The sequence below is a fragment of the Bolinopsis microptera genome, chromosome 6 (genome assembly GCF_026151205.1).
Source record: "Bolinopsis microptera isolate Bmic1 chromosome 6, MBARI_Bmic_1.0, whole genome shotgun sequence".
Classification (NCBI taxonomy): Eukaryota; Metazoa; Ctenophora; class Tentaculata; order Lobata; family Bolinopsidae; genus Bolinopsis; species Bolinopsis microptera.
Window position 1 is genome coordinate 2,349,836 of NC_087077.1, and position 27,980 is coordinate 2,377,815.

Below are 27,980 nucleotides of genomic sequence, written 5' to 3' on the forward strand. Positions count from 1 at the left end.
CGGGAAGGATACTTAATATCTATTTGTTTGAAGAAAATTGTGCTGGCCGAAATTAGCGCTAAAAAACCATCCTACAGTCGGCACGCGCGGCTCACTGTCGATGGCGCACTACCTACTCTTAGTACATACACTAATAGACTAAATACCAAATTTGTCATACCTTTTTGGAAAGATCAGTGAGTTTCGCCTAGGTGCCATATTTGATGGTGTGCGGCTTTTGGAGCAAAAGTAGCTGTAAAAGTTGCGTAATTTGACCAAATTCGTCCAAATTTGACCATTTTTGTCGTATTATTCGGATATATCTTCAGTTCCTTAAATGAGATCATTCTGGAAATTGGCGACAACCTTCCAATAGGGCTTTCACAACTGTCCGAAAAATTTGGTGGATATCGGAGTTGATATAGTGATCAAAATGCGGCAAAATACGCTGCTTTTAGCTGTAACATAATGTTTGATAGTTGGATATGCTTTAAATTTTTCGGACACTTTTCTTGTAAGTCTATGAGTAAGCTTACCAATTTTTGTTGCAATTGGAGGTCGGGAAAGATACTCAATATCTATTTGTTTGAAGAAAATTGTGCTGGCCGAAATTAGCGCTAAAAAACCATCCTAGAGTTGAGAGTCGGCACGCGCGGCTCACTGTCGATGGCGCACTACCTACTAACCCTAACCCATCACATTGAAAGCAATATAGTCAACAACAGATGTCTTAACGGCGTTCTTCAACATTTCAAGTTGTTCAGTTTTACAGTCCGAAAACTCTGACTGAGCTTATCGGATAGTTACTGGGCGGCGCTTTGATTGACGATGTCAATCCGTCGAGATCTTCGCAGAGCAACGATCGACGACGAAGCAAGAATGCTAGTTTGCGCAAGAATGCTAGTTTGCGCAAGAATGCTAGTTTACGCAAGAATGCTAGTTTGCGCAAGAATGCTAGTTTGCGCAAGAATGCTAGTTTGCGCAAGAATGCTAGTTTGCGCAAGAATGCTAGTTTGCGCAAGAATGCTAGTTTGCGCAAGAATGCTAGTTTGCGCAAGAATGCTAGCATTCTTATATGCATTAAAATAAACGCAACCGCTCAATGCTCTATTTATTTACAATTTAAAACGTTCGCCAAAATTCGAACGGATATTAAAATGAACGGACATTAAAATGAACGCTAGTAATAGTATTTAACTTGTAGCATCTGGAATTTGCATCTATTAACTTATGTCCGTAAAAATAAAGTCCAATAAGGACAAATTTAAAATTAGCGTTATTGATCATAAAATTTGAGCGCCGCCTGGTAAATATATAAACCGACACAATTAGTATTACAGTACAACTACAACAACTGAAAGTCTAACTTGAAGTCGAACATTATTTGTAAAATCGCGTGATGCCTGCAGGCCTGCTCCTGCTGTACACTGTACAGTACAGTGTACGCAGGCGAGTACAGAATTAGTAATAGTATGTAGTAAATTAGCGCACGGCACATGGCGGATTTTTTTTATTGGAATCAATGACCATTTTGCAATAACTTAAACGAATAACGTAATTGCTCATTTACAATTTATTAATGATGTCAAATGATGCTCTGAATTGTCTTTAGATTTCCTGGCAATTCTGAAAAGTCCTGCCAAGGCCTATTAAAAAAACCCAGCCAACATGGTGGAACATGACTAAAGCCGTGTTTCTAAGTTACATTTTCCCCGATCCATGGCTCAAAGTGCCGAAGGCACAAAAGAGTCAAGGACAAGGGTTAGCAAACGAGGTTTTTTTGTATATGGTAGCTTTGCGACCGTGCGTACGACCGTTATTTCGCGAGAAATTCTGAATTAAATAATTGTTGTCGCGCGGCGCTGAACTGACCAAGTAAATTGTTAATGTTAATTTCATTTCACCATGATATGTTAATGTACGTATCCCAGTAGGCACTATGAGTCATAGTACCATAAAAATAAACTTGCTCGGATTTTAAAAATTTTTGTACCATTAATTGTTTTCTAGAGACTGTGAGAATTTTCACAATACCAAATTTGTCATACCTTTTTGGAAAGATCAGTGAGTTTTGCCTAGGTGCCAAATTTGATGGTGCGCGGCTTTTGGAGCAAAATTAGCTGTAAAAGTCGCGTAATTTGACCAAATTTGACCAAATTCGTTGATTTTTGTCGTATTATTTGGATATATCTTCAGGTCCTTGAATGAAATCATTCTGAAAATTGGCGACGACCTTCCAATAGGGCTTCCACAACTGTCCGAAAAATTTGGTGGATATCGGAGTTGATATAGTGATCAAAATGGGGCAAAATACGCTGCGTTTAGCTGTAACATAATGTCTGATGGTTGGATATGCTTTAAACTTTTCGGACACTTTCCTTGTAAATCTATAAGTATAAGTAAGCTTACCAATTTTTGTTGCAATCGGAAGTCGGGAACTGGAAGGATATTTAATATCTATTTGTTTGAAGAAAATTGTGCTGGCCGAAATTAGCGCTAACATCCTACAGTCGGCACGCGCGGCTCACTGTCGATGGCGCACTACCTACTATGACTAATTGATAGCATACTGTTATTATTGTTAGTTTTTGTATTACTATTTTGCACAGATCCGTGTCAGGTTGCATAAAGTTTAAACAATAAACATACGGTTACTCGATTTTCAAATTCGATATCAGTGAAAGCAGGATTAATGAACGAATAGTGTGACATTGGGTTCTCAACCATGGAAATTTAGAAGTCCCTACATGCTGTTCTTTCTGGCTCCATGTGCTAGTTAGGGGTCTGAGGTATCCGAAAAATCATGTTTTGAGTACCCAAAGTGTTCTGGGTGCCAAGAATGAGGTTATTAAAGCGGCGAAAATGACCGATTTTGGACTATTTATGAGCTTTTTTGCCCATTTTCATGAGATAAAGAATCAGGAAAGCTGCTCTAGATGATTGAAATGGTTGATACCAATGAGGATACACCCAACACACATAAATATTCGTGATATATGTGATTTTAATGAGAAAAATATGATCTCAGGGCCCATTTTATACCAAAATTTGCCAAAACCACTCGCACTTGTCAAAGCTTCCTCATTTTAGACACATTTAATGATTATTATGGTATCTAACTTATGGTGTATCTGATAGGAGTATGTCTTAGCTTCATTTAAGCCATCAATGAGCATGCTGGTGTGTATGAAAGTACTTTTATCCACCCGTGGCCGTCCATTGATATAGTCTGGGCCATGCGCGCGCGCGCGCGCGCGCTTTTACAAACATGAATTTTCTCCCTCAGTATCTATCTAAATCTTTTAAAGACATGATTTGAATGCTATCCTACTCAGCACATGAGTGCTACAGGATGGTGAAAGAATTTCTATAAAAAATCGTTAAATGTGGAAGATATGAGGTCATTATATGTGTGTGCGCGCGCGCGCGCGCGCGCTTTTACAAACTTGATATCCTCAGTCCTTTCACATAAACTGAGATTTTGTTTCAAACTTAATTGACTCTGAACCGAAATTGCCAAAGGAAACAGATAGTGTAACTCAGAAAGACCACAAATGTATAGTTTGTGAGATATTGAGGTTATACTCCAAATAATTTACAATGATGTCACACCAGAAAACCTCTATTTTTGGTATATTTAACCTCATATCTTGAACGCGCAGTACTGGATTGAGCTAAACTTGGTCAGGTTTGGTAGCCCTGACTATCCTTGATCATATGGAACAGGAATAAAACTGTTTAGATGTTCTATCTTAATTATATTAGGCACTTAGTTCTGAAAAGTGAGAATGTCATTAATACTGCTTTCACTGATATGGAATTATAACTGGGCGGCGCTCGGCCTGTCACTCCGCTATATTTGCATGCCTATAAACAGCTAAGACTGGGGACCCAGGTTGTACTTGTATTGAATATAAATATAATAAAGTAAGCCATCACGGATCGGCAAATTGAGCGGCCATCCACAAAAGAAAAGCGGCAGCATTTCTTGTTGTGATTATTGATCAAGGGTGTTCATGTCATTTTGATTTAATAACAGTTTTTGAGAAGTACCTCATACTTTTAACAAAACATGGGGTCAGAGGACTTTTTAGTCTTCGAGAATGTACCCAGTAGAACGCGTGATTAGCTACCTTGTCCTTATAAACGTTAAGCTTACACTTAAGCAAAATTTAGACGCGTATATCAATATCAATATCATTCGTCACAATAATGGATAAAGGGTGTAGCCCGCTGTAGGCAATGTTTATACAATTATATAGTTTTTTGCACAGTTTACGGTGTGGAGATGTTTTACCATGACGGTAAATTCTATTTGTTCTGTATGGTCCTGTCAAAAATAATAATAATAATTCGTCATGACTCATGAATGTAGCAAAAATAAAATCGAAGTTGTAAGGAAAATTTGTAATTTAGCCGAACGAACAGGAGATGGACAGTTTTTATTTGCGGATCATAACACTAACAGTTCAATCAAACTCAAAGACAGCTGACGGGGGGCCGGGGGGCGCCAAATCTTCGTTTGAGTGTGGGAAAATTTAGAAAAACTTAACTTAAACTACAGTACCAGCAAAACTGTGCGTTTTGCTCTAGAAACACACTTTTTAGATATTTTACCGGCTTATCCTCTAATATCATCTGATTTGTTCAATTTTAGGGAGGGGCGCCAAAAGTGGAGGGGGCACCATCAAGGGGGCCCTTTTTTCAGCGGGCGGGGGGGGGGGGGGGGGGGGGCAACAGGCAACGTTACGCCACTGGTATAATAATACTTACTGTAATTTGAAACCACGGGTACCATGTACTGTTGATCACGAGCAAGTTTTTAAATAAGATAATAAATGAATATTGGATTCCGAAGTTCTAGTACTGAAGTACTGAGTACGTGAGGTTTGCCTTTGCCTAGTTTTACGTTTGTACTTATTCAATGCTAATACTCTATAATAGTATATTGAATATACTGGATGATGATTAATCACTCTACACTCGACTATCACGTGACTTACTTAAACATGTTCTCTAGATGTTCTCTACTTTGACCCCAACCCTTACCCGCGGCCCTAACCTAATTCCTAACTAATAGTTAACCTTATGTCACTTAAACATTTCGAAGTGTAGTCGTAGAGTGATTCAGCACGCTTGGAATATAATGCATGTGTTATATTCAGACCACTATAACCCAGCAACTTTCCTTTGTACTGTTTGCATTGTATTACTATATTTACACCTGCGACTCATGTTCACGATCAATTAGCTTCGATTACCTAAACAATTTTTAGACTTTAAGATTCAATTGTTTACATTTTATGGTCCTGTGAGGGTCTCCTCGTTGAGTGAAGCTGATCAGAAAGTTGGTTAGCACCGCGATTTCCATTGAATTGTGGCCTACGTATCCTAGACGTGATCATTGAGTTTTATAGTGAGAATTTGATGGAAAAATCTAGTGTCTCGCGGTCATCGGCTATTTATATAATACAGGTCCCAGATTGTGAGATGCACTGTAGTTATTTCTATCCGGTTTCTGCATTCCACCAATTTAATCTCAAGTTTAATAATTGTTGAAACCGCTGACCAACCGAAAATCGTAAGATTCCAGGCTACAACAGTAGTAGTTGTCAGTTAAAGTAGCAGAAAATGATGACGGGTTATCTGCTCTTGGTTCTGGGTATGGTAGTTGGGATGAACTGTGCTCCAGCCACGGCAAACAAAGCTGTCTCCTACCCTCCAACTTACAAGGGCCCAGTTATTGGCATCCTCACTCAGAAGACCAATGGACAGTTCCAGAGGTACGGACACTCCTACCTTGCTGCTTCCTACGTCAAGTTTTTGGAGATGGCAGGTTCGAGACTATTTTTTTAACTTTTAGTTTTAGTTATGCTTAAATATTTCACGTCCAGTACAAGTCGAAGGTTAGGTTTATCTGCAAATTTCTTAGTAAATAAATCAAGTGATTTTCCCTTCATTTAACTATTCTATTTATACTATTGCACCCCTATAGGCGCACAAGTTATTCCAGTCATTGACTCCATGTCTCCTGACCAAATGAACCGAACTCTTCATTCCATAAATGGAATGTTAATCCCTGGCGGCGCCCAGGTTTGAAGAGGAATTGTACAAATCATGTCCTATCTATACTTATTTACTTATCGCGAAGAATCACAGATTATTATACAATTACTTCTGATAGTTGGTATCCTAATTAAGTTGGTTGGTTGAAGGTGCATTAAAATTGTACATTCTGAAGATAAAGTTTAAATTTTTTGAGTCTACCTTCTCTTCAGAGTTCAGACATCATATAATGTTTCAGATATTCCCCAACTCCAAGTTCTATGAAGCCTCCAAGTACATTTACGACTGGACAGTGAATTCCAACAAAAACGGATCCTACTTTCCACTTTGGGGCACTTGCTTAGGTAAATCCAATAGTCATTACCCAATTTATACCTGATTTCATTCATCATAGTCCAAACTCCAAACTCCAAACCTTAAGAGTAAGTAGAACCTTAGAATTAATCATGTAATGGTCTATCGCAGTGAAGGATTAATTTACTTGTATCGTAACGAAAATTTCCACAGGTTTTGAGGCTATACTGTACGCAGAAGCAAATGCCAACGTTACAACAGACATACGATTTAGGTGCTCCGCTCACATGCCAAACAATCTCACCATTCAGGAGGTAAGTAGATAAGGAAAATGGAAATCTTTATTGTTCTGAAGATTTGAAGGGCAACATTTCGTGCTATTTTCGTAAGGGTATGTAACACTACCGCTACCATCGCTTACCATCTCAATGAAAAAGAGGCGTCAAATTTCTCAAACATTTTAATCTAATTTCAGGGAGCACAGGACTCAAGAATGTTGTCTAATCTAGACAGCAAACTTTACCAAGCTGTTCAAACCGAACAACTGGTCTACAATGCACACTCCTTCTGTATCGGTGCAGAACAGATCGAGAGTCCCGATGGTCCGCTCCACAACAATTTCAACCTACTGGCGGTAAATTGGGACGCTAATGGGAAACAATACATAGCTCTGGTGGAACACAAAAAAATACCGATCTACGCTTCTCAGTTTCACCCAGAAAAGAACGCTTTCGAATGGACGACGTATAAAAGTATTCCTCACACCAAAAATGCGATCCTTTTTATGCAATACCTGGCTAACTTCTTTGTTGGCGAGGCTCGTCAAAGCAAAAACCAGTTCTCCGAGTCGGTGGAGTTCTACAAGAGAAGCATCAACAACTACAACCCCGTTTACACCGCGATAGCGCTCAACTCTTCTTTAGAGTCGTGTTACTTCTTCCACGACAGGAGAGATGACTTGCTCCTCAATACGACCGATTAAACAACTGTATCGGCCATAGAAAAACCCAATACTTCTGCACCAGACTTTATTGCAAAATTCAAAATTTTGAAAAGTTCCTGTTCGTTTGGTTTTGATTATTATTATTTTTCACATGCACCCTAGACCTTTTGTATGTCTCTTACCTACCGAAAGTTTCATTAAACATTTCATCTAAATGATCCTTCACTGCCTTGCAATTTTATGTTTTTAGTTCTTCATCTTTCCTCTAATTATATGGATTTCGAAAGATCTGGTCACTGCAAAAAATTTAACTTGCATCATCAACTCACCGAAAGATTGTCTGAAGTTTGCCTTAATATAAGTTAGATGAAGTGTCATTAAATAATAATAAACCAAATTTGAGGCGAATGAAGAATTAAAATAAACATCTCTCAACCAAACTGATTATTCATCAAACGAAATCTGAGGAAATAAGAACACTATATCAAAGACCTGAATATAATACTCTCAAAGTTACATAAATAAACATTAATTATTTAATAATTACATTTTAAAATATTTACATTTATAAACAATTCATTACAAACTGCATCTGCAACCAACTCAAAGTAATCTCACTGACGCCGAACGCCCAAAACGCCAAACCCAAAACTAGAACTATCAAGATCTTGATGATCATGCTATCGTCAAATTTAAAGTGTTCCTGACCAGGTCCATGCTGTTTGATGAATATTATATTCTGAATCTAAAGATGCTGACAGTCAGTTCACAGAGAATTGTCGTGCTGTAGAGGGTTGAGGAGGTAGTTACCGAGTTTACCGTTCCCTCGTCTTCGATATTCGGAACTTGGTGCGGGAGGCATTGTCGCCAACTGCTGGTTCCTTCGACTCTGTCGGGCAAAGTTATAATAAATATAAGATAATAATAAGTAGTTATACTATTAGTTAACAATGTCAGGGCATTGGTATTGTTCAAGGGTGCAAAAATGTTTCAGGTAAATGCTAAATTGGGTCCCAATTTTAGCATATACTAATATAACTAAGCCGTGTCCGATATAGGAATGAATAACGTCGTGCTACTACTAATAAGAACTAACTTGGTCGGGTAAAGGGTCGTCTAGTCCCCTCAGAGCGGGGCCCCGGGGACTGGTCAGGGCCTGTGGAGGAGGAGGTGGTCCTGGGAGCGGGCTTGTCGGGCTCATCAACGTGCTGGTCAGTTGAGACCTGGGTGAAGGCCTGGGGTGTCAGCGTTAGTACTAGGTGACATGTATTATTATAGGTGTTATTAGGTGTTACTAAGTGTTAATAGGTGTTACTAGGTGTTACTAGGTGGTGTTAGGTGTTACTAGGTGTTACTAAGTGTTTAATATGTCTTAATAGGAGTTACTAGGTGGTATTAGGTGATACTACTATACTAGGCGTTACTGGGTGGTATTAGGTAACACTAGATGGTATTATGTGTTACTAGGCGTTACTGGGTGGTATCAGGTAATACAAGGTGTTAATAGCCAATAGGTGTTACTAGGTGTGATTAAAGAATCTCCCTATTCGTCGATAGGCAAAGACAAAAAATATGGTTCAATACAAAATCTCAAATTATATGGAAAAATAACATGTGGATTAGAATAACTCTCGTAATGAAACTCTCCACTGTTTCTTAAAACCTATAATCCAACCCACCTCCGAGACTCTAGTGAAAGATGAGTTGTTGTGATGGGTGACAGGTGGTGGGTGATGGGTGACGGGTGATGCTGACCTAGCACTAGGCGAGTATGATTCATACAGAACTGTAACAGGTGACAAACTACGCAAAGTTTCGTACGCCCGCTTTGCAGTGAACATACTGCTGAGAAATAGTGAAAAGAGTGGATAATATTAACTGGTATGTACATATTTATTATTATTATTATTTATGTGTATAATTATATTGAAGTTTGTGATAAGTTTGTGAATGTGGAGTCCTAAGATAAGATAATGATTGACTAAAAATGTTAAATGTAAGACGTTGAGTTGTAGAGATTGTTATGAACATTCGCGGCAGTAAATGTGCGGTGAATGTACAGTAAATGTACAGTTAATGTACAGTAAATGTACAGTAAACGTACAGTAAATGTACAGTAAATGTACAGTAAATGTACAGTAAATGTACAGTAAATGTACAGTAAATGTACAGTAAATGTACAGTACAGTCAGCAATGTAGCCTGCATAACAAACCTGACTGTAGAATTAGGGGTACACATCATCTCCTTGGAGGGAACTTGTTTTTGTGTAAGTTCCCTGGCCATCTTGCTCCTCAACTGTTTTATGTAGGATTGTAACGACGTCGTGCTGTAACATGCGAATCAAAAAATTTAAAATTTGAACTTTAATCTGAGGCTTGAAATCAAACATGCACATGCTAGGGCCTAAATACAGGAAAACATCAGACTTTGCATGATTATAATATGTGTTTTACAGCAGTTGGTGTCTGACCTGTTCGAAAGTTGGGCTTCATAAGCGGGTTTATAAATTGCATCAGAGGGGTTCCGACTAGAATCTGTTTGGAGGGTTGTCCTGTGGGAAATATGCTGTGTTTGTCGGTTCATTAAGTTTTATGATTTTAAAAAAAAATTCTATTTGATTACATTTAATACAATTTATCTAAATTCTTCAAGCACTGAGCTGTGGCAACGATACCCTTTAAAGCTATCCGAAAGTCCAAACAATTTTGGACCACCTTGTATGCATAAAACTAAAAATCGATTAAAAATAGAAACCCCGGAAAACTTAGAGGTATTATTAATTTTATCCTAACGCTGAAATGTGCTGACAAGACTTCACAACTTAATTCGCTGGGTCCTGATAACTTAAACGTAACATAATAAAAACTAAAGTGTAACTCCCGCCTACTTTGAAGTATTGTTTCGTTGTCTATGGACCATGAGGACCTCATCTCTAATATGCGCCCTAAGTTTAGACTTGTTAACAGGCGGCATCAGCTGGGTAGCAGTGGGGGGAGTGGTGACTGGTGTTAGTTGGTAGTAGTTCAGGAAGGTTTTAGCCACGTTCCGTCCCAGGCTGATGTATCCGTCTACTGAGTACGGGATCACCTGGAGAAATAACAAAATTGGAGGCTGGCACTGGTATATGTATCATCATGTGTGATGTTAACCAAATTCTTATCATGATAACTACTTACATTTTGAAACTTCTTTTTACAGGCCTGGTGAGAGTGTTTCAATGCTTACCTGGCTATTCTGAGTGGTGTAGCTGTAAAAGGACACTTCAAGTGTGTAACAGTTTGATCTGGGACTGAGGCACGATCCCAGGAAACGCCTACCAGTCCCCGCCTTCACTGCATCTTTGTTAAACGAGGTGAAGGCCTGGGAGTGTAGTGGTTCAGTATTGTTATATATGTAATTATGTAATATGTATGTATTATGTAATATGTATGTATTATGTATAATACATAATACATACATAGCAGGAAACCGTATAACCCTAAAATGGTGTCAAGACTCAAGAGACTAAAATAATTATTACTTTTGTAATTCGCATTTTTGATACCACTTGGGGGTCCAAATTTTGGGCTCTAAAATTCCGATTCCTTGGCCTATTTTTTATTTTTTGATGCTGATTTGAAGGCCATTAAAACATTTGACCCAGTAAAAAACGTTTCAGTTGTTAATCTTTTACGGTTTTTGCGGAAAGTCGCGTTAATTTTGATGCCGTGGTGTCAGTAAAATGGTACGGATCCATATATATATCGTCTCGCTTTATATATAGTAAGATGTATTATGTATTACTATTATCTAATGGGATGGGTCATGGAAGTGCTTAAATCAGCCGTAGCTAATCCACACCCTGGCTCCATAATATGATAGATTTGTTTTCATTCTAAATGAAAAGCTCGAACATATGTTATCAAATGTAATCATAAAAGGATAATATGACAATTTTAGTATTGTGCTCAATATAAACAAAGACAATCACGTGACTCCTACCAGAGAAAAGTCCTCAGCGTTGTTACAAAGGAGTTTGGGGAACACAGCTTGCCGTTCAAATCTGTCATTATCATCGTACACATTGCCGTACATGAACCCGTTCATAAGAGTTGAGTGCGCGTGGATATCTGAACAAGAAGGTGATATTTAAATAAACAGTTGCAAAACATCACAATTGAGAGCACATCTAAAGTTATATTACTATATTACATGCCGTTGCAAATCGGGTGGTGAACCCAAAATGAAATTATGCAGCAGATTGACCATAAAACCTAAACAACAACTGACCGATGTAAAAGTCCAAATCAACACTAGGGTTATCATTGTATTCCAGGAGCAGAGCTTTAGTAGCTTCAAGGGTAGGATGAGCCCACCTGGACGGGTCAGTCCAATGTCTGTTCAGATCAAACCCCATTAGTGAGCACCTGTAGTTACCCAGCGCTACTCCGTCAGGATTCAACATCGGCACTGCAGAACAAGGGCTCGTGTTTAAGGGAAATTATTTAGTTTTCTTAGATTCATTTTAGAGGATTGTAACTGTTCTGCTCTCGTCAAGTGGCTTTCTTTAAATCTGTCTAGTGTCTATACAGTACAGACAGTATACTTCTTGAAGTGAAAAATTGTACCGAATTTAAAGACTATGTGATCCCTTAGAGCTTTGGCTTCAGGTGTGTCCTCCAATATAAATTCCATAAGCCCTGAAATAAAAAAATATTTTCATAAGTCAAGTCAAAATTTAGATGCCTCAATATCTCAGTATTACAGTCATTTTCACTCTTAGACGAAAAGATATCCAGCTTAAAATGTCGCGTCAAAGATAAATTGTTTAGACCTACCTTCGCAGACATACGAAGAGGGTGATTCTCCTGGATGAACTCTGGCAGTAATGAATATCACTCTTTTCTGTTTAGTAGGGTGAATGTTATCTGAAATAATGTCAAAGTCAAAAGTGTAAGTTATCACGTCATATTATGAGTGTACATTTTAAATTTATAGCGGGTAAAGTAAGTGTTGAGTCATGAGCTAGGATTAATCCAGGTCTGAAAACCTCGGGATCATTTCCTCATCTTATTGACCTACTACGAATCCTGGCATGTTCCCAAGTAACCGGTCATGTAGCAGGTCACGTGATATCACTGCTTTTACACGTGATATCACTGCTTTTACACGTGATATCACTGCTCAGGTTTTTTTACATACTTCACTGTGTTCTGGAGAAGTCTCTTCGAGTCACAACAATTTTGATTGATTACTGTCACGGTTGTTTTACTTGTCTAGCGATTTTTTAATAATTGTACTTTGAGGATTAGGTCGTTACAAATAACAAATAACGCGATCCTTTCATTGATAATTTTGCTTGCTAAAACTGTAAACAATATTCTTAGATCTCAGAAGAGTTTGAGGGGGTTCAAATCAAAAAGGAGATGACAGAAACTCTACAGGTTCAAATCAAAGAGGAGAAGACAGAAACTCTACAGGTTCAAATTAAAGAAGAGATAGCACACGCCCAACAGGTTGATACTAAATCAATCTGGCCCTCTTTAACACGCACTTGTAAGTGTGATGACGACGCCGAAAAATACAACCTAAAAGCTGACGGCGTATCGGCTAAACAGTCGGAATTTGATCATGATCACTTTAAAAACCAAGACGCAAACGGTAAAGTCATAACAACAGAGGATACGAGGAATATTTATAGTGTAGTTGCTAAAGCTAAACCTTTTGACTATAGAGAATTTCAGTGTGATAGTTGTTATCTTCCGGTCTCTACATCATCGCATACTGAAGGAAAGTCCTCTCCTATTCCTGAAACTACTGAGCCTCAGGACAGATTGGGTGATCCTCTACCTGTTAAAGATACATCTCCGTCTGGATCTGTACAGAGATCAGCTAAGCTTGTTAAAAAACCTTGCAAATATGCTCCTGGCAATTTGCAAAAGCACAGAAGGATCCACATCGGAGAAAGACCATTCAAATGTGATATGTGTAGCTATTCAGCTGCCCAAAACGGGAGTCTTCAAGTTCACAAACGAATTCACACAGGAGAGAAACCTTACAACTGTATTGTATGCGACTATAAAGCGAGGACGGTAGGAACTTTGAAAAGGCATATGTTGACGCATACCCGAGAAAAACATTTTATATGTGACGTGTGTGACTACTCGACTTATAGAAAGAAATATCTCACTACTCACAAATGGATGCACACGGGAGAAAAACCTTACCACTGTGCTGTCTGCGACTATAAGTCGAGGACGGTAGGAAATTTGAAAAGGCATATGTTGACGCATAAGCCATAACCGAGAAAAGCCTTTCATATATTGACGTGTGTGACTACTCATCTGATTGAAAAGACGATCTAACTTTTCCCAAACGAACACAGACCGGAGAGAAGCCGAGTTCAATAACTGGCGTTGGATTATAGTAGAGAAACTAACTATCTAAACTCAGCACTTTTCACAGTTTTTTTCATTACTTCAATTTCCCACCAGTTTTAAACTTGCGTCATTTCATTTCCTCATTTTAATGACCTGCCACCAGGTCGCCTGTCATGTAGCAGATTTTCCCTGGCGGAGGAAAACTTAAACGCGTGATCTCCTCAAGTGTCACTGGATTCTGTATCAGAAGAGGTCTCTTCAATTCACAACAATTTCGATTGATTACTGTTACGGTTTTTTAACTTGTCCAACGTTTTTAAATAATTGTACGCTTATCTTATCACATGAACAATGGGTAACTAAATGATTATAAAGAAACTTAAATCCAGAAAATATCTGGAATGGGTTATATAAAACTTCATTATAATTGTAATCTGTATTAGAATTTCAGCTACAAATATGGTCATTATTAAATATTGTTTGTTTATTAAAGGTGTCTTAATAATCGATTCATTTCTCAAAGAATTATAACGAGTGTTATATAAGTAAAAACCCTCGAAAACATCAAGAACACACAATCAGAGAGGACACACATTTGAGGAGGCATAATTTATGTTGACTCATAGTGGAGAAAAGCTTTTTATATATTAAAGTCACTATTGTGACGGTACATTAGAACCAGACAGAAACAAAGTGTGAAGGGCCTTAACGGAACCCCTCGGTTTCAGTTCCTTGTTATATGCGAGAAATTTGATTACAAAACTAACAGATCGAGTACTGCTTTGAAGAAACATTTGTTCGCTCATAGTAGACTGTAAGGCCGTATGGCTGAGAATATTTTGACTGTAATATTCAGTCCGAGAAACGTTTGTTAAACATATGCTTCCTCACTTAAACAAAGGTAAATAGATAATTATAAATAAAGTTTATTCCCATGAAATGTTGGGAATGGGCTTCCTTAAGTATAGTTTTTATCAAATAAGTTAAGTAAAATAAGTCTATTTTAAGTATAGTTTTTGTTGAAGTTAAGTTAACTGTAAAACAATCGCTTCATTTCAGAAAATGACATTTCTCAAAGAATTGTGAAAAGCCTCGAAAAAATCAAACTATTTAACTCACGTCGCGCGCGATTGCACATGTTATATTTACACTAGATGCTCGTCATGGCATTTTATATATCAAAATAGTTTCGCGCGTGCGCCGAACGCATAAAATTATTGTGACAGAGACACTAAATCATGTTCTCCCATTCTGTGACCTTTAACGAAATGGTTGATGTAATATTGACAAGCATAGCAATTCGAGTTAGAGTCATTGTATACATGATGCAAAATGAGGCCACCTTCATAACACACTCTTTTAATCATCAAGGCAACTTTTATCGGCTTGAACAATAAATTTATAAACACTGTTTTTACTACTCCAGTAGCGAGCATCAATCTGCAAAATTTCTGGTGCATATTTTCCATTGCAGGATCTTATTTTATTTTTTCAACAAAATGTCTTACCGGGTGAAGTAATCGTGATAATATCTAGATTTCTTTGTTGCTGAAATAATATACTTTGTCATCAAGATAGAGAAACAACCATTGCGAAAAGATTAATAAAATATTTAACTTTTTGTCTCAATGAATAAATGGCGTGTAAATGGCTACCGAAACGAGCAGAAAATCATATTTTATTTTCTATTAAGTACTAAGTAAATTTTCAAGTTGTAATTAATCTCATTTATCACAACTAATTTTCTGTTACCAAAACCTACCACAGTATCACAGAGTACATCTGCGTAAAAGTAATCAATATCTCTTTCTTCCTGCTTAGCTATCCAGCTGCTTAGACGCGCGTTCGTATACGGGAAACAGTATGCAAACTGAAACCATAATATTCATCAGCTTTGTGGTTTAATTACGAGAATATCTTCTTATAATATACCGTTGTCACACCTCAAAGAAGATAAACCGATTAAACATTGGTGTCTGGTATCTGTACTGAAAAGTAGGTGAGTCGTATTATCCTAACACAGTGTTATATTGGGCACCTTATAATGTTATAATGTTATGCAAACAGAATTGTGTTTTGTTGAGAGTTGTTTGTGGAGAATGTTTTGTTGATCATTTTCTGTAGAGAACCACATTTGGTGCCCAATATTTAACCTAATAGTACATTAATATATGTAGTTGTAATACAGTGTGTCGAGGTACTGGGAGCCTGACTACCTTTCATTATTGAGTGGGTAATGAACGAAATGTAATAATGTAAACAGTTATAATGATACACCCATATACCATTCCATACCGCGCTCTCTCTTTCACTCCTTCGTTGTGTTAAATGTACTTCCTTCGCAGTTTATTAGAGAATCAATGACTTCTGTTGTTACTCGCTGCACTATTTATGCAGCTTTTTGAGAAAAAAATCGCTTCATATTTTAAGATTCATTTATACCAGGATTTGTTAAATGGGACTCTAAAGTCGCCTCTTACCCTCTAAATGTTAGTTACTGCTTTAGTGAAATGTTCTGGAAACAAACGCTATTTTCATTCAGCACATTATGTACACGAATTGGAGTACACAGTGTAGATTGGTTCACGTACTGTAGTGCGACACGTACCCTAGTGCGAAACCTCCAAGATCGACACTGTCGCAGTAGAGTACGCTACCTGGATCGTAGTGCGACACGTACCCTAGTGCGACAGAGAATTTTCAAGGCCGACACTGTCGCACTACAGTGCGCTACCTAGACTGTAGTGCGACACGAACTAAAGTGCGACAAAACACTTTGCACATTCAATAAAAATTTTACTTTCCATTTTTAACGACAAGAGTGTAGTCGTGTATGAGTAATGGGGTTAAATATAAAATCAAAGATTGCAATCCCAATATTCAATTCAAAATCATTGTTCAAACACACTTCAACTAATCCATTCTGTCATAATCATCGTAACTATCAATCACAGCGTTCAAGCGACGGTCTTGATTCACGATGTCAATCCTTCGCATCTCGCCGATCTGCGAGAAGCATTATTGGATGCGCGCGCGCGACCCAGTAGTGCATCGCGCTACAAGCGACGGTCGTAATCAGTCCACTTCTTCAGTCGGCGAGGAGGTAGTTGTCTGAGCATCTTCATTCTTCTGGTTGATCTTCCATCGGGTTAGATCATGCTCCTTCTTCAGGACGTCGATAAATCGCCAGATAGTAGGGTTGGTGCAGCCCATCAAGGGGGAGAGGAGTTTTGTATTCCGACCCAGGTACGTTCGTAGTAGTCACTAGGCAGCAAAGGAATCCATCTCCGAGGGAAGGGTTGCTTTCAGCTGCGTCCAGGTCACAGTAGTGTTGTTCGTCAGACTGAGACGTCCGGAGCAGGTCTTCTCAGTGCATCGCCAGTAGGTCTTGTCGTCACAATTCTTATCCAGGCAGTAGCGGTATCCGTCGTGGATAACGTTTCTTGAACCAGTAGTGTGTCCAGGAATGAAGGTGATTGAAGAAGACATGTTGATGTTGTTCGATGCTTTGGTGGAATCATCGTGACCTTATTTATGGCCCAAGCATATGAACTTGTTATCCCAATCGGAGATATACCTTCATACGATGCGTGTGATAGGAATGAGGATCATATGCTGCTTAAGAGTAACCCAGTGGATCACACACTGCATACGTGGCTTGAACTGACCCGAAGGAATTATGATCAGTGGATAACTTCGAAACACGTGATGTGAACTGACGAATCGTATTCGCAAGATCACTTCGAAAAAAATGACGTGAACCGACCCGACGAATCACTTAATGGTCCATAAGAAGGATAGGATGTGACCTGAACTTGAAAATAAGTCAGGATATTTTTTCGCACTAGAGTACGCTACCTGGATCGTAGTGCGACACGTACTGTAGTGCGACAGAGGGTGTTTTTGTCGGACTTCGCACTAGAGTACGTGTCGCACTAGAGTACGTGTCGCACTACAGTACGATTACCGTGTAGATTGTAGACTGTGTTGATCACGATGCAAATTACTCTGTAGTAAACTGTAGTTTGTATATTGTAGTCAATTTCATAATACTTTTTAACATTTTATATCCGTCAACGAGCCCAGCTATGATGTAAAAGCTTCTAAAACTGTCTGGTTCTTTCTAGCTACATTTTAGCTCATTTTTAGAAAAGCTGTCGAGTAGAATTTGCTTTGACAAACCCCGATTCTTGGTCTTAATCACCATGCCATGTAATTGCTCGAAAAAAAGATCTACACCCAATTTCATGCTATTTACATATTATCTTTTCATGTATGAAATATTTACTCATTACTTTATTATTTCAGGTCCTAATTTTGTTACACTACTTAATATACGCTGTAACTACATGTACTTACTCATTCGTTGTCTGACTGTGGGAACTATTGATTCTTGATCTAACTACATACTACTACTACTACTACCCTTGTATTCACTTGAAATACATTTTCACAAACTCTTACAATAACCGATTTGCAAAAAGTTCCTTGATACAGTTTACAGGCTTTGGGCTGCAACCCCACCCAGCACCCTTGCATGAACAGCTGATCAAAATTGAAACGTGACACCAATTACTGATCTTGCATAATGCATAGCTGTTATACTGTGATACCACAATCTATAGAAATTTGATATAGCGGAAATGGAATGGGAAGTTAAAAGACCACTGCTGCCTCGTACCACTTCTAGGTTTCGTTCTAGTCATTTTGTTGAAGAATAGTAGGGTCTAAGATGTACCTATATTTAAAATAATCTTATTCTAGTAATCAGTAATTTAATAACCCGTTAATTTGGTATTTATAGAAAGTTGTGGCAAAATTTGCTTTGACTTATTATCTTTATTCCTTATAATCTTGATTACTTCATCCTTTATCACATTTTCTTTATTTTATCTCATTTGATTACTCTAAGAATACCTCCTTCACATTCATGTCACACCACTGTTTGAGTTCTGTGAGACGGAATCTAACGAGCATGTGTTTCTTCTTGCATCTTACTCCTTAATAAAGATTAGTTGTATTAATGCTTTTTAAACAAAGTTACAACGAATTCTTCAAGTAGTGCATCCTGGGTTTGGACAGGATATTTTGTAATTTTACATCTTACATTTTGTTGCAAATAGCGAGCTCTGTTATAAGCTGTTATACTGTGTACTGTGTACTGCGTACTGTGTACTGTGTACTGTGTACTGTGTACTGTGTACTGTGTACTGTGTACGGTGTACTGTGTGATGTGTACTGTGTACTGTGTACTGTGTACTGTGTACTGTGTACTGTGTACTGTGTACTGTGTACTGTGTACTGTGTACTGTGAACTGTGAACTGTGTACTGTGTACTTTGTACTGTGTACTGTGTACTGTGTACTGTGTACTGTGTACTGTGTACTGTGTACTGTGTACTGTGTACTGTGTACTGTGTACTGTGTACTGTGTACTGTGAACTGTGTACTGTGTAGCCGATTTGGCCGATGACCCCGATTATGTTGATCCGTTCAAGATCAGGCATGCAGACCAGGTAGGGGGGGGGGGGCTAAAAGTAAAAACAGTGTTTTCAATGAGATGTGTCAAGACCTCAGAGTGGAGGACTACGGATTCCTCGTATCAACTAACTTGAACAAGCGATCAGTTTCGAAAGAAAAACTGTCGTCTGTCTTATTGGCTGGAAACTGATTGTCACATTTTTAATTGTTTTGCAGCCCCCCATACGCACAGTAAGCTTATCGAAAAGAAGGATGACGAACTCAAGTCAGTCCAAACAACAGTTCAGACAGAGATGAAAGCAAACAAATTAAGACAGGGGCAACAGTTCATTATATTCTCATTTAAACCTTATAATTGCTATACGTTGTGTGTTTTCCTTCGTTTCCAAAAGCATTATAATTGCTCTGTAAAGTCTTAAAAGTATTTAATAAACTTTTCTTAAACATTTATGTACCCACTGTTGATTTGATAATATAACTTGACTGATATTTTATGATATATGTTTTATATTTCGGTTTGATTTTATAAGATGGTCATATCTTAATATTATGTATTATAATCCCTAGGGAGGGATGGCTTACGACGTTTATGATATGTCACTGCTCAAGAGTTTTCTCACGACTAAAGACTCTCTAAAGGAATATGAACGACTTAGAAGGGACTTGATACAAATATGAGACAATTGTGATATTAATTTGTATTATGAACAATTTGATAAACATTTCATTCAATAAGTGTATTTCAATAGATCCAAGAAATGAGACTCAATTTAACTCAATATAACACCCACTATTTAATTATTTTAACCACTTTATTATTTTGTAGGATATCGACAGCAGAATACAAGCAAAGTCATGTTCCTTATCTTGAAGATGCTCGTTCTGTTCCTTTTGAGCTACATCGCACTTAACTTGTATCTTTTCTGGAAACGACGACAATACCGACACATCGCTTCATTTCCCATACCCATTTCGTTGAAGTGGTTCATGGGCCATCTTCCAAATTTAAGGATGAGAATAAATCAGGCCCCAGAGGAAAACTTTATGCAAATAGTCGGTGAATATCAGAAAGAGTCAGGTGAAGAAACAGTAGTTTTGGCGCTGTTCACCATGAACTTGGTCTTGACTCTGGATCTTAGAATTATACCCAAACTCCTCACCGACCGGATTACTTTTCATAAGAGGGAAATACTGAAGCAAACCTTGGGTTGGTGTGGTAAGACTCGAGCATTCGGAAACCATGGGTTACTGAGTGACCCGGGAGGGGATGTGTGGGCAGCTAAAAGAAGAATAATGGACCCTGCCTTTACCAGATCTTTCCTTCGAACAACCATGGACGGAATGAACAAAGTTGCTGAAAGATTGGTCAAAGTCCTGAATACAAAAGCCGAATGTGGCCAAGCCTTTGACATCTCAGAATTTTTGGACAGAGCCGCTTTCGAGGCGATTTCGTTTTGCGGATTTAACTGGAGCGAAGAAATGGCAGCAGAACACGGAGACGCAGCATTGAAGATGGCCCGAGTGATGGTTCAGTTAACGGCAGTGGTCTTCAAAAATCCACTGTCCTTCAAGAATCCGTGGGGAAGATTACCTGAAAAAGAGCAATTCAAAAATGCAGTTCAACCGATTCGAGATTTAAGTAGGAAACATTTGGAGAAAATAGGAGATAAAGCTGTTACAGAAAATAATGTTTTATCGCATATCATCCGAGGAAATGACTGTTCAGATGATCTGACGATGGAAGATGTGATTGATGACTACAATGTTTTCCTGGTAGCTGGCATGGAGACAACATCCATAACAATGGCATGTGCTGTATGGTTCATATCAATGAACCCTCATGTTTACCAAAAAGCTCAAGCCGAGGTTAAGGATGTTTTCGGAGACAGAGATCAGATATGTTTTGAAGATGTTCAAAAGTTGGTGTACATTGAAATGATAATAAAAGAGAGTTTGAGGCTCAAAGGACCAGCCGTTGGAACTACAAGACAGTGTCAGTCTCATGGAACAAGTATTAACGGAGTATCCTTTCCAAAAGGAACCAAGTTTAACGTCCCATACTTTAACCTGCACGTTGATTCCAGGTATTGGAAAGACCCTGAAGTTTTTGACCCAGAACGATTTTCACCGGCCTCCATGAAAAACATTGTACCCTATACCTACATGCCTTTCTCAACAGGTCCAAGAAATTGCATTGGGAAAAACTTTGCCATTTTGGAGATGAAAGTAATTTTGGCGAATATTTTTAGAAAGTTTGTGGTTGTGAACGCGACCCCACAGGAAACAGATCTTATGATGCTGGGAAACATTACAATTAGACCAAAGAATGGAGTTAATGTTAGAATTTTTACGAAGTAGAAATAAATTGTTTTAAGTTTAGATTACTGAATAATGTGATCTATCTTTCATTTATTAAAATTTGATGTTTTGTGATTTAATTACCTGACCGTACTATATTCAAGATGTGAATTGGTCTGATGTTACATTTTATTGTGCGATTAAAATGATAAAATAATTGTTTACTAATCATTACATTTTGAATTTTCTTTAAATTATTGAAATAAAATTGGCCGATGCTAGACGCTGACTGGTTAACCACTCACCACTGTCTGACTGTCACGCTTATTGTAGAATAATAATTTTTTTAATTATCAATTCATTAGGTTGGTAAAGAAAATCAGAAACTTCTAAATTAACAATATAAAAATCACACAACGAAATTTCTCTCAAAGCAGAGGTAGCCTTACCTCATACACATCGTCCTCTCGATCAAACTGGAAAGCAAAGGACATAACATAGTTCTTTCTGTGGTCCGGACACTTGTAATAGAACACGTTCTTTCCAGGAACTCTTTGCCTAAACAAAAGAATTTTAGAGGTTTGTATACTTTCCAGAGCCTTTATAAATATCAAATTATGCATTGTATTGTGCAAATTATAGATATACACAGATTTATAAAACAGCTCGTCTAAATCTTAATTATGAGACCACTGCTTCAAAAACTATTCGTGGGGAGCCTAAAAATCCAAGACTTTATTTTTCTTACCATTTTGGTCGTGAGGTAGATCTGACAACGGGGCTCATCCCTTCCCTGTACAAACTCTTTGTCTTGCTAAAGTTCACGATGTTGAATATCACCCTCTGAAACACGATACAAGGGGTAGTTATTAATCTATTTTAAAATTAAGTTTCATGATGCACCATTCCTGATAGATGAACTTAGTTGTATTAATTAAGCATAGTTGCGATAGAGTTGATAACTTAAAGTTGATAAATGACTTTGTTTTGACGTGTAACAGCGGTTAATGTGCACGACTGTTTGCACGACGGTTAGCACGATTGTTTGTTATAACTACATTAAGAATTATGTTGAGCCTTCATGTTACCCACACGATCAGTAAAACAACAGAATATTTAGCAATATCAACTAAAAGTAAAAGCATGGAGGAGTATAAAATTTGGGGGCGTACGACGTTTGATTTTCCGTAAACTCGCGGAATTTTACTACGCATTCAACGTTACCTTTTACTCATAATACCGAATCCTCATCCTATTTCTATCCACAACGCTAACCGTGACTCAAACACCAACTTTATCATATTATTATTACTATAATCCAAAACGACTAACTAACCTTAGCTAAGATTATCGTCAACTACAAACCTGGTCAGACTTGACATTCTCGACAGTAAAATAGAACCAGACTCTAAAGCGAGGATTGCAGGTGTCCGGTCTGATAAAGATATCGTACTCTAACTCCGTTATGTAGTCCACCCGCCCCAGATTACCTGGCAAATATACAGCAATTATAATTCAATTATATATCAATTATATAACAATTATGATTGATATGACGTATAAAAAACACTATTCCAACTTACATTTAACTAAACTACCATCGTCTATAATTATTATTGATCAGATTTGCATTATTCCACACACGTAACTAACTAACCACTTTCAAAGTTGGCATCAAATATGAGATGTCCCTTGCGAGGCGGACCCCGGTATCCAGGAGGAAGCACACAAAGTTTGGATACATTCCCCACAACCTCCTCACTGACTAGTGGGTCAGGTTCTCCGGGTTCGGGACTGTCTCCGTATACTGTGTTTCTCATTCTATCAGGGAGATCGCTTTAGTGAACTTAAAATTGAGATATAGGAACGAAATAATTTTAGACCGGCCCTTATAAAATATTTTGAAATCATCGGGTATCGGGATTTTCTTATGTTAAGCTGCATACTCAACACTAATCACTGGATAATATACTGGTAATTGCTAAGTAATTGCTAAATAGGTCTCAGGAAGAGGGGCAATTATAAGAATTAAGGAGGAGATTTCTTGCTAGGTTCTGATATGCTGTTATATAATCAGCAGGAAGCAAGGTGGAATAAGTACCATCGGTGCTCAGGAATCATTGAGCATTATCGTGATGCAATTAATTACGAACAAAAAATTGTCTCAGTACTTAAGATTTCATTGAAGCATTTTTCAGCTAGCTAAGTTTACTTGTTCAAGTTATTTTTTTTCTCGCACGCAAAAAAAAACCTAAGCCTCACGTACTTTGAGAGTAGAAATGTTTAATTTATCAATTCCATTTTCTTCAATCAGTGCACGTTGCAGGAGTCATTAAATATATTATCGATTTCAGCAGCTCAGTCAAATTTCGGACCAGTTTAAGTTCAAACGAATGGCCTGTCGTGCCATTGGTTAGCAATAAATTGAAATGGTTCGATTCTCACCCAAAGTACGACCTTGTAGATGCTAGATGCCCGATAGATTATTTGAAATCTTTACTGATTTTAAATAAGCAAGTTCAATAATAAAGTTTCGAGCTCTTGACACCGAATATTTTCAATGAAATACATTTTAGGTATCAGGTACCACATGCTGTTGGTGTTAGTGCTGTGCAGTCTACACGGAACTGGGGCAATACAAAACTTCACCATAGGTTTTCTCCTCTCCAAGCAGAACACATACAAGACAGCCATAGAACAGTTGGTTCCATATGCAGTAAATAGCTTCAATACTGAATCTAATTCCTTAAAGCTCCAATTGAAGGTAGAAAAGTACGATGAATTCTCACTATATGGCCTGATGAAGGCAACTTGTAAGCTTATGGACAGCAATGTTGTGGCTGTAATATCAGGAGACGGATCAGGTAGCATAGCTGCCCAAGCTGACTTGCTAAATCCACGAAATATCCCACTCTTGTCGAGTGTTGCTACAGACCCTCACCTTATACGTGGGGTTAGGGAGAAGGTACTTCTACTGTCACCAAATGATGGAACACAAGCTCATGTCATTCTTGATATCCTCAATTTCTATATTTGGCAGGAAGTGAGCATAATTGCATCTGACAGTAGCTATGGTATAAACGGGGTAACACATCTTCAGCAGCTTCTTCTTGAGACACACTCACACCGAGGAAAGATACACTCAATTATAAAGTCCATTTCATTCTTTCATGCAGCCGCAAACCCAGAAGATATCGAGATAGTGCAACAACTAGGCAACATGAGACGCTCCTTATCTCGAGTTGTTGTTCTTAACTGTGAAGCACGTTATGGAAAAGTGGTCCTGAGGGAGGCGCATCGTATGAACTTGCTGACTGATGGGTATGTGTGGATTGTTACTGATGGGATTACTGGAAATCCTGAGCATCTCAAAGAAAATGGACGATATCCATCGTACCTTGAAGGGCTTATAGGCATTTCTCATGCTCTTTATACAAATAGTGATGAATTTCGGCATTTTAAAGACCATTTTCTGAAAGAAAACCAGAACCTTAATGTACATCACATCACACCGGGACTTGCCAAGTTGTATGATACTGTACAAATTATTGGGCAAACTTTAAAGAGTTTCAAAGATAATGAAACAAATTTCATTCCCAAATGCAACATGTCAAAACAATTCGTGGATTCAGGGAGAAAAGCTATTTAGGGGATTCACAGAGCAAACCCTGAGTGGAGCATCAGGACCCCTATCATTTGATAGCAAGGGAAACAGCAAAATTGCTAAGTTTGATGTAGTCAATTTTGTTCATCCAGGATACTTCAACAAGATAGGTATATGGGAAAGTGGCTTGCAAATGCTTTACAAACAAAATTCAGATGTTGTTAGGTTTCTTGGTCAAGTGCACAGAGATGATGCTGAAGTACCATCTGGCCTTCCAAACAGTCTGAATGGGCAGCATCTTAAAGTGGGTGTAACCTACAGTCCGCCGTTTGCCTTTCAAAAAGTGGGAGAATGTGTAGGTAACGATTGCTGGGAAGGAGTTTGTCCAGAGATCATAAAGGATTTTGCTGCTCAATTAAACTTCACATATGAGTTTATAATGCCTGATGATCGTAAGTTTGGAAGTTTGAATAAGACTACTGAGAAGTGGAGTGGTCTGATTGGTGACTTACTGGCACACAGGACTGACCTAATAGCCATTGACCTCTCTGTAAGCTACGAAAGGAAGGAATACATCGATTTCACTGTTTCATTTATGGATTCAGGAGTGAGTCTAGCGATTAAAGGGGAATCTGGTAAAAGCAACATTTTCTTCTTTTTGGGACCATTTGATTGTAGTGTTTGGATATCGATTGTTGGGGCAGTGTTCTTTGCATCAGTTATTCAAAACTTACTAAATAAGTTGTCACCTTATGGAACATATGGAAAACGAATACATGCATTGCAGTCTTGTAAATGCAGGAGATGTGCTGAAAAGAGAGCACTGAAGTATTACAGGGGGGTGCAATTTAAAGATCTAACAACAAGTGATTGCTTGCTGGATCAGGCAGAAGAACAGGGCCCTGAGACCTCGGACATGACATTCTACAACTCTCTGTGGGTGATTGGAGCTGGTTATGTAGGTCAAGGGGGCCAATCGTTACCTGAAAGTCCATCAGGAAGGTTCTTTCTCTTCACATGGTGGTTCTTTGTGATGATGATTGTGTGCATGTATACTGCTAATCTAACTGCATTCATGACGCTCGGCAAAATGGGTGTTTCAATAGACTCAGCAAAAGGGCTAATCTCACAAGATAAGTATTCATGGGGTATAGTGGATCATAGTTTCTTGGAATACCTTCTTCAAAACAATGTTGATCCAGAGTACAGGATACTCCTCCAAGGTGCAGAAAAACTGTCAGGTGTTGCTGAGGGTATAATGAGACTTCATGATGGACATTTTGCATTTATTGACGAAACTGTAGGCATGAAGTATTATACTAAGGGGATCTGTGATGTCTACAGAGTGCAGACGGAATTTCAAACATTTGACTATGCTTTTGGACTGCCGAAAAATTCACCCTACTTGAGTCTTTGGAATGGGCTGATTTTGAAAAAGAGAGAAGAAGCTTATTTTTCAGATCTTTGGAAGAGATATAATGATGCTGCAGGATCTAATCATTGTGAAAATGAAATTGGAAGAAATGAAAGTCTTCAACTGATGACACTGAAAGGCATATTTTACTTCCTGGGGATGGGTCTCTTAATAAGTACTCTTCTCATTGCAATAGAATATGCAGTTGCCACAGCCTCTGACAGATCTGATATGAAACATAAAACATTTTGCTCAAAGTTAATGAGACGGTTGCAATTGAAACTTGATGATATAAATTCAGAATGGCTTAATGTAACGACTTATTATTGCATGTTTACAAATACATTAACACTGTCTACGAGACTAAAAGAAGGATTTCAGCTTCGAATGAGTAATTTATTGATTAAGCTCAAGTTGAATGTCGCAAATGTCCAAAAGGCAGCTCTTATTACTATGATTATTTTGGTGATAGGTTTAGGAATATATTTGATGAACAGTCCAAATATGTAGATTTTGAATTGTTATAAAATTAATATTTATTTGCTCTACTAGAAAATAAATAATATTATTAATAAATTGATTTTATTTTTATACTGCACCAAAAGTTCGAAATAATTTAAATTCAACCCTAATGCTAAGCTGTAAGATACTTATTTTAAAATTCGAGAAGTTGTGCATTTTAACCTTTACTTGGAATGAGGTGAAGAAAATAAACTGTAAAATGGTGTAGGTCATAGGTGACGTAAGTTTTATTTTTTGTGTGTTATCCTTGTAATGGCATGGACAATGGCCAAAATCTTTATTGTTCAGAATTAAAAAATTGTAATTGAGATTACAGTAATTTTCAAGATGTTTTATTCATTTTAAAGTACAGTGTCTTAAATTGTTTAAATACATTTAAACAAAAACGACAAACATATCACTATCTATACTATATTTAAAGAAGAGAAAAATTATTCAAACAATATACATAATACACATAATATAACAATTACCCTATATAAAAATTCAATATAAATTCAATAGAAAACTAAATAAAATTAATAAACACCCTTTAAGTAGTATAAGACAGAAGAGATAGAAGCCAACGGATGGGCTTGCAAGCTCCAGACAGTAGAAGTGGGAGCTCGAGGCATTTACAACTATAGCCTCCCAACCTTTATGAACCACCTGAACGTAAACAACAAAGAGAAGAAGAAGGCCTGCATGAAGATCGCTGAGATCAGCCTGAGGGCATCGTATACCATCTATTTGTCCAGAAACAATACCATATGGACAGATGATTGGGAGTTAGTCAAGAGACCAGTAATAGCATAGTAGGAGCGTAGAATGTTTGGGCCCAGAAAAACATGTTTAATACCGCTATGAACCCGTCATAAGCCGGGGACTACTATGAAAATGATGATGCTGTGTTGTTGAAAGACCTTCGACCAATCAAAGATGTACCTCATCACGCCAAGCAGTTATGCTTGTAGGTGAATATACACTTATAGAGTACAACAACTTTATAACACTCCCAGTTTAACCCATTAGGGACGATA

General features: G+C 37.9%; 4 protein-coding genes across 5 annotated transcripts; 3 read left to right on the forward strand and 1 right to left on the reverse strand.

Moving 5' to 3' along the window:
- The first annotated feature begins 5,434 nt into the window (after window positions 1-5,434).
- Window positions 5,435-7,421, forward strand: LOC134816746 (gamma-glutamyl hydrolase-like). 2 transcript variants are annotated; one of them, XM_063825735.1, is made up of 5 exons: window positions 5,435-5,815; window positions 5,975-6,072; window positions 6,284-6,389; window positions 6,553-6,653; window positions 6,815-7,421. In XM_063825735.1, exons 1-5 carry the CDS (start codon window positions 5,611-5,613, stop codon window positions 7,319-7,321), a joined length of 1,017 nt encoding a protein of 338 aa, XP_063681805.1. In that variant the 5' UTR covers window positions 5,435-5,610; the 3' UTR covers window positions 7,322-7,421. The 2 variants fall into 2 exon arrangements, with proteins under 2 accessions (XP_063681805.1, XP_063681806.1); XM_063825736.1 differs by having other exon boundaries at window positions 5,984-6,072.
- Window positions 7,422-7,711: 290 nt separating this feature from the next.
- On the reverse strand, window positions 7,712-23,253 carry LOC134816788 (cytosolic carboxypeptidase 6-like). Its single transcript, XM_063825781.1, has 16 exons — window positions 23,079-23,253; window positions 22,787-22,911; window positions 22,170-22,264; window positions 21,871-21,979; window positions 15,406-15,513; window positions 15,152-15,191; window positions 12,102-12,191; window positions 11,892-11,963; window positions 11,554-11,733; window positions 11,266-11,393; window positions 10,510-10,644; window positions 10,172-10,371; window positions 9,755-9,835; window positions 9,497-9,610; window positions 8,379-8,505; window positions 7,712-8,171 (listed from the first exon to the last, which is right to left on the reverse strand). Exons 1-16 carry the CDS (start codon window positions 23,239-23,241, stop codon window positions 8,049-8,051), a joined length of 1,890 nt encoding a protein of 629 aa, XP_063681851.1. The 5' UTR covers window positions 23,242-23,253; the 3' UTR covers window positions 7,712-8,048.
- LOC134816789 (cholesterol 24-hydroxylase-like) lies at window positions 19,949-21,655 on the forward strand. Its single transcript, XM_063825782.1, has one exon. The coding sequence runs from the start codon at window positions 19,979-19,981 to the stop codon at window positions 21,479-21,481; it is 1,503 nt and encodes a 500-aa protein (XP_063681852.1). The 5' UTR covers window positions 19,949-19,978; the 3' UTR covers window positions 21,482-21,655.
- A 968-nt stretch (window positions 23,254-24,221) lies between the features above and the next one.
- LOC134816947 (glutamate receptor ionotropic, kainate 2-like) lies at window positions 24,222-27,756 on the forward strand. The gene is given in 3 exon segments (XM_063826006.1): window positions 24,222-25,006; window positions 25,008-26,751; window positions 27,502-27,756. Coding segments are annotated over 3 exon segments (2,784 nt in total).
- The last annotated feature ends 224 nt before the right edge of the window (window positions 27,757-27,980 follow it).

Coding starts and splice junctions, on each gene's coding strand:
- LOC134816746 (XM_063825735.1), top strand. CDS start 5,611: ATGATGACGGGTTATCTGCTCTTGGTTCTGGGTATGGTAGTTGGGATG. Junction 5,816..5,974: donor CAAGTTTTTGGAGATGGCAG/GTTCGAGACTAT, acceptor GCACCCCTATAG/GCGCACAAGTTATTCCAGTC. Junction 6,390..6,552: donor ACTTTGGGGCACTTGCTTAG/GTAAATCCAATA, acceptor AAATTTCCACAG/GTTTTGAGGCTATACTGTAC.
- LOC134816789 (XM_063825782.1), top strand. CDS start 19,979: ATGTTCCTTATCTTGAAGATGCTCGTTCTGTTCCTTTTGAGCTACATC.
- LOC134816788 (XM_063825781.1), bottom strand. CDS start 23,241: ATGAGAAACACAGTATACGGAGACAGTCCCGAACCCGGAGAACCTGAC. Junction 11,734..11,891: donor TCACATAGTCTTTAAATTCG/GTACAATTTTTC, acceptor CTTGTTCTGCAG/TGCCGATGTTGAATCCTGAC. Junction 10,645..11,265: donor ACGCTGAGGACTTTTCTCTG/GTAGGAGTCACG, acceptor CTACACTCCCAG/GCCTTCACCTCGTTTAACAA.